The following is an 11,700-nucleotide window of genomic DNA, read 5'->3' on the forward strand; positions in this document are numbered from 1 at the left end:
AGTGGAGGCTCCCAGACGCTCCCAGGTATTGTGGGAGATGTGGTCTTCCTGTCAAACAGGTTTTCTTGCCTAACTTTTGTACATATGATATCTTGAGGCAAAGAATGCTTATTTATTTAGCACTTTACAAGAACTAACCAAAACCCTTTACGTAAAACATAAACAATAGCAGTAATAATAAAATCACACCATCTACATCACAGGATTGCTGCAGGCCACCTTGTATGATATAAACTTGGTGATAAATAGCTTAAATACAGAATTGTTTTTATCAATATTCACCAAGTAAACATATCAGCATAAATATTAAAGGTACGACAGCTTGATTTTCCTTCATAAGACAAGGCGTCAAGATTGGGCAAAACCCACAGAAACCCTGTACAGACTTACATATTTATTGGAAACCACTATTTAGAAACCTCTTCTAGCTACAACTACTTACATTAAGACAGCTGTTATTTTTATTAAAAGTTCTGTAATATTATGTTTGAATGTGTAACTGAGGTACTATCTGAGTAAATATGCATTAATTTGCATTTGTTCCAGAACAGAAATCAGAACACTGAATAAAGTCAGGCTCAAAATTCTACTTTTTAATTATTTTTTGACACATTACAGTTTTTCCAGAGGGAATTGTTGAGTCACTGCATGAAATATTGCCAACAGCCACAAAATAAATAAAACTAAAATAATAAAAAAGAACCAAAATAATAATAATAATAATATTTTTTTACTGCTATACATTTCTGTATGAGTAAGCAACTGGGGAAATTTTGTAGTGATATATTAGTAATTTTTTAAAACTATAAATTGTGGCTTCCAATAATAGAAAATGTCATAATTTATACAACTGCTACTACTACAACTACTACCAGTAATTATTGTAAAAATATTGCTACTACTGCTACTAAAATATATTTTATTTTTAACATTTCATGCCAATACACCTCCCTTTGAAATGAGCAGCACTTACCAACTGAACAGTCTGCCTTCTTTCTTCAAGGTCTTTTTTAATCCTTTGAGAGAATTCCTCCACTTCACTGAAATAGTAGTGAGACAACATTATCACTGCAGGCTTGACAGAAATACTGGTAATGCTTCAAGAGGATACATTTACAAACATTGGTAGGCTTTAACAAAGGTGGCAACTACTTGTATTAGTAAATGTATCACTACAAAACTTCCACATTTCCGTACTCATGCTGAAATTTTGTATTAGAATATATAAATGAAATATTATCTGACTCACTATGCAGTAATTTGCATTCATGTCTAACAGACAAAGTGTAAACAGCTAGACTAATAATTTACTGTAGACAAATTACATATAAAGCGTTGAAAACACAGAAGCCTATATCTCCTTTCGTGCAAAAAAATATTAAAAATTCACACAATGCCTAGAATTGCATTAATGTTACATTTTTAATAGCTTGAAGGAAATGCGTTTTATTGCATCACAGAATGTCTTGTCCAGGTCTTTTATTTTGAAAGGTGAATTGGTGCTGATGTAGCTCCGTTACATATTTCAACAGCATCGCAGACGCTAGCAGACTCTCACTTTCACGTTTCTATATCACTATCTCGTCTAGCTTGAAAGCTTCTCTTCGAGATATTATTTTGTCGAAGTCTGTAAAGGGATTTTTTTTAGTTGTCGCCATTTTTGTAAAGCTTCTTTTTAAAAAAAAAATTCGTCCGCGTTATCAGCCGCTGGTCGCTATATATATCTGCGTGAGGCTAACGAGGCTAAGCTAACGTGCTGGCCGTGCGCTTGCAACCGTATTTAGCTAAAGCGACATAATTGAAGTCAAGCGGTTCAAATCATGTCACCGTTTTCCTGAGACTCCTCTCACCCGGTTCTGGTCGGTGTCATGGCAAAGGGTTGTTTCTGAGGAACCAAACCCCCAGTTCTGAACCTGCGTGTCGGCAGCGTGGAGACATGAACACGTCGCTCGGGAAGAACGGGTTAATCGGGCTCGCTGTAGGAGCTGCAGCCGGCTTGGGCTTGATTGCCTTCATCATTTACAAGGAGGTCAGTAAGAGAAGATCCCAGAAGCTGGCGATGGAGGCCCGGCCAGCTCCCAGGCTGCTGGACGGGCCGGATGGAGCTGCGCTGCTGGGGGAGACGCTGGATGCTCAGGGTGGGTTTTATCCACTGGCTGGTACTGAGAGCATGCTTGGCTCCAAATGCACATTAGGTTCCATTTAAAGCAGCTTTTATTGGGTTTCAAAATGAAGCAAGTGTAGCATATGACATCTTCATAAAATATTTACATGAATGTTTCCCTAAATGCACTGCAGTTAGGACCAATCATCATATGATGGGGCTGGACTGCATTTCATTAGTAGTTAAAGGGACATTTAATGTTACAAATCTTGATTTTTTTTATAAGACAAATGCATTGTTTTATTACTTAGTAACTAACATGCAACTTGATTATGCTAATATGTGTGCTCATGTGTACTTTGGAACCACCTGCCTGAGGAGATAGGGCTTGCAGTGTCATTAATTTTTAGCTTTTATTAGTTGAGTGTTAAATTTTGTACTATGTCCTGTTTGTTTTATTTTAATTTTAGCTGCCTGGTTCTTTAGTGTGATGTCCTCTCTAATTCTTTAATTTTTTGATTTTTAATTTCTCTTAACCTTAAAACTTCTTTAATTTTTAAACTGCCTCGTTCCCTTGTTTGATATGATTACTAATCCAGCTATTATTCATTTAACTTAGCATTTTTACTGTTTATTTTAATTGACAGCTCTGTCATGTCTTCTTATGTCTGTGTTGCATATTTTGACCCTGTTTCTATAGGTTCTATATAAATAGCATATAATAATATAAAGTTATTAGTATTATTATAACTCCCAAACGCATGACTTGTTCTTACAAATTGCTACTGCAGTCCCTTGCTTTCACCTTCTGGCTGAACCCTGCAGTCGCTTTAACCTAGCAGTGTGGCTTTCTGCCAGAATGTCAGGGTTTTTGTTTCACTTTTAGTTTGACTCCATTTAGTCTTAGTCATACTTCCATGAGCAGCTCCCTAAACAACCCCTACTTCCTGCCCCTCCACCATGCGTAAGGAAATTCTCTGTGACAGCTATTGAGGGGTTAGGAACCCATGTAGAAGTGCTGTGGGTTCGTTTTCACTTCCCTGTGATGGCATGTCAAGCAAGAAGACGACCCAGGAGATGCATGAGATGTTACTTATCCCACCTGACTTCGAAACATTTTGGGATCTTTTAAGAATCTTTAACGTTCTTCCTCATGCAGATGTTTTTGGTGTCTGAAGAACAGCATTTATACTCTATACTAGATGACTTTGTTCCAACATCAAGAACACTTTGGGATCTCACAGGAGGAGCTGGAGGCTGTTTACCTTGGGAGGCAGCTGGTTTCGCTCGAGATCTCAATCAAGAGCGACTCTTATTTGCCACATTTTAAGTTACAGGCTTGTGGCTGATCTGCAGTCTGCCACGGCAATCAGTGGCAGAACCTGTGATAGAGATTTCACTCAGTCATCCACCCAGTATATACAATAAAAGTGCCTTCCTTTCCCAAATGCTTTCCAATAATGGCTTCTCACATGGTTCTGTGTAACAAACCATCTCAGGAGGCATCCGTAGGCAGAAAGAGGAACACTGAAGCTGTCTTTTCTGGCTTGTTGCCACTATAAGCTCTATTTAGAAGGGAAAAATAGTGAGCTGGCTATACAAATGTTCATGTTGGAAGCGCAGGCATTCAGTCAAGTCCAAATCACATGCCTATTGTTTCTTATCTCCCTGTCTCCTCCTCCAGAGATGGAGGCCGAGCAGCAGGCCTTGGCAGCAGTGGAGGCGGTGGTCCAGGGTCTGTCCCCGGAGCAGCAGCTGGAGCTCAGGAACCAGCTGGACCAGGTGTTGACCTGCGTTGGCTCTCTGCGCTCAGAGGTGGCTGAGCTGAGGGGCGGCCTGCAGGATATCGCCTTGCAAATCATCCAGGATGTCAAGTGAGTGGGAATGTGGCCAGCTGCATAGGATGTCCCCTTCTTTACACTGACTAAATGACACTGCAAGGACAAAAAAATTCAAATCCACGACTTGTCTCTGAGGGGCTAATTTACAGGCAGATTTACATAGTATTAGAGTAGTTTTACATATATAGGTACACTACTGTTCAAAAGTTTGGGGTCACTTAGAAATGTCCTTATTTTTTGAAAGAAAAGGTTTTTTTTTTCAATGGAAATAACAATAAATGAATCAGAAATACAGTCTAGACATTGCTAATGTGGTAAATGACTATTCTAGCTGGAAACGGCTGATTTTTTTTTTTTTAATGGAATATCTCCATAGGGGTACAGAGGAACATTTCCAGCAACCATCACTCCTGTGTTCTAATGCTACATTGTCTTAGCTAATGGTGTTGAAAGACTAATTGGTGTTTAGAAAACCCTGGTGCAGTTATGTCTACATTCAGAGTGTCTGCCTCACAGTATCGAACAAACATAATAACAACATGAATGTGAGGTTGGCGCTGCCTCTTCACATAAAGGTTGTCTGTGTTAGATGCCTGAAGTTGCTCCTCCCTCACGTTCAGAAAAGGAGTAGAGGACAGTCAGCGGGTACGTCGGCGGCGCCATGTTGTCCACAGAGAGCGCACCGACTCCAACAGCTCCAGCTCCATCTACTTCACTGCCAGCCAGGGTATGGCCAGCGCATATGAAGAGACCAGCGAAGGAGGGTATGTCCTGGCTTCAGTAGAGCACGCTCACTTGTTTGTCTTTTGGTGTACTCTCTCGTTTCACCTCTTCAGTATTATACTACATAATGTACAGTGTATGATTGGTGGGAAGTAAGCTGTATTAATTGCTTGTGATATATTTAGGATCCTTTCATGCTTTGTCTATTTATTCTTGGGCTTGTTTTTATGGGAACAGTTGGTCTATTTGTGGTGGAAAATAGGTGGATTGAAGGCAAAAATCATTTCTTGTGCTCAGATCAGGAAAATATTCAAGTATGAGGCTTTGTATTAGGGGTTTTAACAAGCTTCTGTGACATATTTGTCTCAATCTGTAAGACATTTACAGATTTTTAATAGATCTGTGATTGACTAATGTGTAGCAGCTGGCTGACATTCACACACTAAGCAGATGTAAAAAGAAATTTAGGGGATTATTCCACCAAATTAGTAACATTTTACACTTTGTATTTTTTGACTTGCCTCTTGTGATATCAGAATGCCAAAAATTCCTAAATTTTACTTGCTTATGATTTTATTCTTTGACCGAAGCACAAAATCAGGCACTGAATAGTTTCATAAAGACTACCTTCCACCAGAGAACAGGCTCATGTGAAAACCATGTGAGATTATTATTATTATTTTTTTAATCCTGTGAGAAACACACTAAATTGTATTCACCTCTACCTAGGGCTGCACAATCAATCGAATTTTGATCGCGATCACGATTTTGGCTGCCACAATTAAATTAACCTGATCGTTGGTGATATTTACATTTAAAATGCGGGCTCTGGTGCATATCTTATCAAGCGCCTTGTCAACCAGTAGTCAGCCAACCACCAGGAGGCGAACACATGGTTAAGGCTTCATTAAGCTGCCTAAATAACAAGCGAGCGCACCCTGCAGCGGCAGCCTCAAATCACTCAGTGGACTAAACTGATGAGAGCGAGTCATGTCGAGAGAAGAAAGTACAGCAGCAATTGGAGATGAGGAGCATCATGGTGAGGAGCTACTAGTGCCTCGAAACGGATCAGCATCCATCGTCTGAACTTGTTTCGGATTCAGGGCAAGTGACGTTAAACAAGTTGTGTCTGCCCCGCACAGTAACGACTAATCTGTTTAACCATCTGAAAAAACATCACAAACGCAAATTCGAGGAATGCATGAAGGCTAAAGCTAACGTTGATTCACAAAATCCCCGTCCGTGTCCAGCGGCAACCCAGACAACCATTACAGCGACCCTGCATCGGGCAACACCGTATCCAGCTACCTCCCAAAGACACACAGAGATAACGGACGCAGTATCGTTTTATTTGGCCAAAGACATGTGTCCAATAAATACAGTGAGCAACGAGGGCTTCAGAAAAATAGTCAAAACACAGGACAATAAATATGTGATCCCCTCACGCAATTATTTCTCCAGAGTGTAATTGTTTCCATTGAGTTGCACTTTGTGATTGCACTCTGAATAGCACATTTTTTCAGTTAGCACTTGGTAAATTTCAAATTCTTGGGCAAATTTTATTTTACTATTATTTATTTATCATTTCTTATTTAAAGTTTCATTTTGCACTGAAAACGCCTCATATATTGTTCACTTAAAAGTAGTGCAATAAAAATACAGACATTTTCTGTAACATGATGAACAACCGTGATTAATAATCGTGATTACAATATTGATCAAAATAATTGGAATTATCATTTTGGCCATAATCGTGCAGCCCTACCTCTACCACATTGTATGGAGCAGAAATCTCAGTAGCAGAGAGAAGAAAGATAGCAATTTCTTATGTTCCTTAAATTCTAAACCCTAAAACGACAGAAAACTGAAAACTACACTGGAAGTAATTGTGAATACTATGAATCATTTTCTTTATATATCCCAGGTACTCTACGGCCTACGCTGAGTCAGACTACACCGATCGTGACACGGACAAAGAGGAGGGCGAGCGTGAGCCTGAACGAGAGTCCGAGGAAGAAGAGGACAAGAGCTGTGCCACAGTCCTCACCCTTCGCCAGGAAGACTCTCAAGAGGAGGAGGTGGAGGAGAGAGGGCTGGAGGAGGAAGACGAGGACGAGGAGGAAGATGATGTGAGGAGGCTGCAGCTGGTCACTGAGGTTCCCAGCGGGGAATTAGCTCTCCTCCTGGCTCAGAGCGACATCCTCCACACAGGAGACGCCAGCTTAAAAGCAGAAGGTTTCCGACTGCTGCTGGACAACAGAGCTGAGGTGAGTGCAGTGGTCACATGACAGGAAGCCAACGCCAAAATTATCAATAACAACAACAAGTATTTATGTACACTACCATTCAAATGTTTGGAGTCACACAGGCAATTTCATGTTTTCCATGAAAACTTACACTTCTATTCATGTGCTAACATAATTCCACAAGGGTTTTCTAATCATCAACTAGCCTTTCAACACCATTAGCTAACACAATGTAGCATTAGAACACAGGAGTGATGGTTGCTGGAAATGTTCCTCTGTACCCCTATGGAGATATTCCATTAAAAATCAACCATTTCCAGCTAGAATAGTCATTTACCACATTAACAATGTCTACACTGGATTTCTGATTAGTTTGATATTATCGTCATTAAAGAAAAACTGCTTTTCTTTCAAAAATAAGGACATTTCTAAGTGACCCCAAACTTTTAAAGAGTAGTGTAGATGTGAATCTGCAGTTGCAAAGTGCTTTGCAAAATACATAGAAACACCAATAAGTCATGACATTAAACCACTGACAGATGAAGTTAATAACACAGATCGTGTCATTATAGTGGCTCCTGTCAAATTGTGGGATATTTTAGGCAGTAAGTAAACAGTCTGTTGTTGAAGTTGGTGTGTTGAAAGCAGAAAAAATGGGCAGTGGAAGGATCTGTGTGACTTTGACAAGGGTCAAATTTACATTGTCCAAATTCCTTTGGATGGAAAAAATAACACGATTGCACATAGTAATAATACTACAGAGATTCCTTTGTGGGTATAAATAATGATGAAGTACAAATATTTAATACAGATTGCTGTGAAGCTAGGAAAACGGATTCTTATCTATGTAGAAAATTTGATATTGATCAGCCAGACAGTGATTAAAGACAAAGCAAGGAATACTCTTGGTCATCCTTTTATTTTGTTTTCCTGGGTCTGAAATACTCATGGAAAATGAAGTTTTACATAAGACTGAGATATTGCACTCAGCATGTTACCATGGCAGCATATGCACAGCACATTTATCATGCAGTTATGCAGCTGTGCCTGTAGGTGTCAGTGAAGGACTGCTGAGCTCTGAGAGGTCATCCCAGGTCATCATGATAAAGTATTCCTGGTAATACATACAGTCAAAATACTACATGTGATTCAGTTACTATGCAATGTGTGACGCTTTCCCCACATAAGCAATCACAATAGTTGTGATTGGCAAGACTCTGACTTTAGTGTTTGTCAGGGATTCTAGTGTGCCAAGCCTGTTTCAGTCATGAAAAGGTTTGTATTAGTGGTGGGATGCAATTAAAAAATAACAATAACCCGGCTGATCGAAGTTACAGCGTTAGTTTCATGACTTCTGCGGTGGGATCGAAGTACTCTGATTACAGTAGCACACTTTGATATGATAAAAAAAACCTGAACACTGACTGAATTATGCTTTTCTGATTCTACAGTATTGCGACAGCCGGGAGTTTCTATGGCGACTGGCTCGGGCCTACAATGACATGTACGAATCCACTGAGGACAAACAAGAGAAGAAGACCTTTGCACAACAAGGTAATGGACGCACACGTATACACACAGGGTTTTAACTGCATAGAGGAATTATTGGTCCTAAAGCAAAGACAGAACAAGTGAAGTAGAGAAAAAACAACAATAAATTGTAGTCAGTTTCATTTTTGCCAAACAGAAAAGACGTAAAAGCACATCTGGAACAGTGTGTGGGCCCTGAAGCATGGCTCAAGAGACGCACAACCCCAGCATAATTCCAAGTAATTACGGCCACAGAGTTTACCAGTGGAACCACTTTGTTTACAAAATACTGAACATATCAGCTATGATTTCTCACAGACCAAGGTGACATCTTCATAGCTGTTTACAGATGGTAAGAAATGACCACAACATTACCAAATATGTGGTCTTCTCCACTTATCTCTTGTCATTTTAAACAGAAATTTAACTTCATGCTGCACATCATCACAGAGTTTAGCATTAAGCTAAACTTTACTGCCAAGCATCCAAATAAATTTGTCTATGAAGAACTTGCACCTCTTGAAAGGTGGTACATTACACTAGAGTTTAGATTAAAAACAGAACTAGACCGCGTCTACATATAAAGCTACTACCTCAGTCATGAGCACTGTGCGATATTTTGGTCGTTTGTGCTGTTTGCTGTTAACCTGTGTGCTGGGATTGCAGGTCGAGAGGAGGCAGAACTGGCCCTGAACAAGAACGGCCTGAACGCAGAGTGTCACAAATGGTAAAACGGCAACAAACTCTGAACTTTCATCTGACATTATAGATTTCAAATCTGCACAGACGTATCTCGTATCAGTGATCGTTTGGTCTGCATGTCATCGTTTCTTCTCCAGGTTTGCTGTGCTGACAGGACTGACCTCCCAGTATGAGAGCATGCATGGCAAACTGAAGAGTAGCCACATACTAAAGGTAACGCAGCCACACCTGCAGTACAGAAGCATTCTGGGTATTTAGCAAGTTATTGTTGTGACTAAGATGTGTTTGTTTGTTTGGTTTTTTTTACAACCAGGAGCATCTGGACAGAGCCATCGCCCTCAGAGACGATGACCCCATGTGTTTCTATCTGCTGGGCAGATGGTGCTATGAGGTGAGACAAGAGGTTCAGTTTTCTTCATTAAAACATCGGCATGGTTCAGGTATGATACAGTATGTGTTTGTCTGCAGGTAGCCACTCTGGACTGGTTGGAGAAGAAGGCAGCTGCGGCCCTCTACCAGAGTCCCCCAGCCTCTACACTGCACGACGCTCTCGAGAACTTCCTCAAGGTACAAATCCCCCTATAGAGGTCCATTCAGTACAGTTATGTTCAGATCCATGCAGCAGTTTTAATGAGGGAGTTTATTAGCTCTTCTAAAAAAAAAATCCAGCTAAGGTGAGCTCTCCTCGTGTTACAATCCTGTATCTCTGTATCGAATAGCAGGAGAGTGGAGGGAGGAGGAATCGGTGTCTGATAACAGGGTGGTTAACCACTCCTTAACCACAGTGCTTTGGGATTTTTTTTTTGCCTCTCATTCAGTGAATCTTCATCCTCAGTTGACTAAACTAATACAAGTGTGAAACAGATAAATCAGTCTCTGCTTTGTGTATTGTGTGAACATGCAGGCAGAGGAACTCAGTCCAGGTTTCTCCAGGACCGTGAGGCTGTACATCGCAAAGGTAAACCTTCACAGTGTGCTCACTGATTTAGCGTAAAAGCTAACTGCCCAATTAGTATTTACTGTCATCAGTATGTTGTGATAGTGAGGACTGTAACACCAATCATCAGTGTGTTGTTTGGTTTGCAGTGTCACAAGGAGCTGGGAAACATCTCTGAAGCCACAAACTGGGCTGAGCTGGCCTTAAAGATGCCCACAAACACTGATAATGTAAGAACACATGACTTGTCCATTTAAACTACATGATAAGCTTCAGATATCATGCTGTGAAGAAGCGCCAGAATCTATTGTCTTTTCTTTCTCTTTTAAGGATGAGGAAACACGTAAACTGGAGGCTCAGCTCGGAGTTTTAACTGACAGAAAAATCTGAACAGGTAATTTCTACTGACATCCAAGCAGTAGGCGGAGCTGCTCGGCTGAAGGACTGATTGGCCACTCAGGACGTCAATCAGAAATGCTCTTTCCCTTCATTGGTGGATGTGTTCATTATACTGTCACTGTGAAATGATGGAGTTTATTGATGTTTTATTTATTTTCTGCAAACTTTAATATGAATCACATATTGTATCTAATATATTTAAAGTTTTTTTCAATACAATTTGTTTGCCTTTTTAAACAGATAATTGGTGATAAAACAAAGCAGGTTTTATTTGCCAGCACTTTTGTCTTAATTGAGCAGCTACTTGAGGGATTAGTTGACTTAAAAAAATAATTTCCCTGCCAGGCAGTTTTGGTTTGATTTATTCAAAAACTAATCTAAGACAACTGGCTCAAAATGTAGACAAATAAAGCCACTCCAGGGAAGATAACTTAATTATTTCTTTAGTCTGATTTCATGGGGGGGTCCAACTAATTGGACTCGGATGTGTTCTTGGAGGGTGAAGAGCTGCTAATCCAGATTGATCAGGGACGTTTAGATTTGCAGTCTAATGTACTTTCCTCTAAATGAATTAAAAAGTAGTTGTTCTGATACTGTGGTGTTGGGTCCATCTCAGTTGCCCTTTCATAGATGTTTGTTTAGTGAAGCTAGATAAGTCATGTAGCTGTAGTGAGAGCACTGGGGGATTTAAAAAAAAAAAAAATCAGATCATTAAGTCTGTAAACTTAATCTGCTGATGTTCAGTTCCCTCCACCTTTAAATCTTATTGATTATCCAAGTAGATGGTGTAGTTGAAAGTGACTATACCGGACCACAGTTTGAGGTAGAATGAAGTGACTGAAGCTCTATTGTTTGGTTGTAACTGTTAAAAATCTAATATTTCTGTGACCCCTCTTCTTTTTTTCTTTGCTGCCTTTGAATTGAGTATTTCTACACTCCTACGCCGTGATCTAACACTAGAACTTTGCACTTTCTGTTTTCTAATTTATTTTTGTTCATTTATCTGCTTTGAGGTACGAGTGGATGTCACAGTGATGAAGATTCCTCAATACTGTGATTCCACGAAGAAAAGTTAATATGCACTGAAGTGAAATGCAGATAACATTTAATAAAATTATTTTTTTGCATTTACGTCTTGTGAATTTTCTTTCTCTCCTAAGTAACAGCCAACACCGTTAATGAAGTGCTACGGTGATGATGCTAATGAATGAAAAAGGC

At 39.8% G+C, this 11,700-nt stretch overlaps 1 protein-coding gene across 1 annotated transcript; it reads left to right on the forward strand.

Annotated features, from left to right (window-relative positions):
- Positions 1-1,500: 1,500 nt before the first annotated feature.
- On the forward strand, positions 1,501-11,613 carry rmdn3 (regulator of microtubule dynamics 3). The gene is made up of 13 exons (XM_022215225.2): positions 1,501-2,138; positions 3,789-3,978; positions 4,566-4,709; positions 6,593-6,935; positions 8,366-8,468; positions 9,111-9,171; positions 9,284-9,359; positions 9,460-9,537; positions 9,615-9,713; positions 10,051-10,104; positions 10,233-10,313; positions 10,414-10,455; positions 10,487-11,613. Exons 1-13 carry the CDS (start codon positions 1,937-1,939, stop codon positions 10,529-10,531), a joined length of 1,518 nt encoding a protein of 505 aa, XP_022070917.2. The 5' UTR covers positions 1,501-1,936; the 3' UTR covers positions 10,532-11,613.
- Positions 11,614-11,700: the final 87 nt, after the last annotated feature.

This window comes from Acanthochromis polyacanthus, chromosome 16 (assembly GCF_021347895.1).
Source record: "Acanthochromis polyacanthus isolate Apoly-LR-REF ecotype Palm Island chromosome 16, KAUST_Apoly_ChrSc, whole genome shotgun sequence".
Classification (NCBI taxonomy): domain Eukaryota; kingdom Metazoa; phylum Chordata; class Actinopteri; family Pomacentridae; genus Acanthochromis; species Acanthochromis polyacanthus.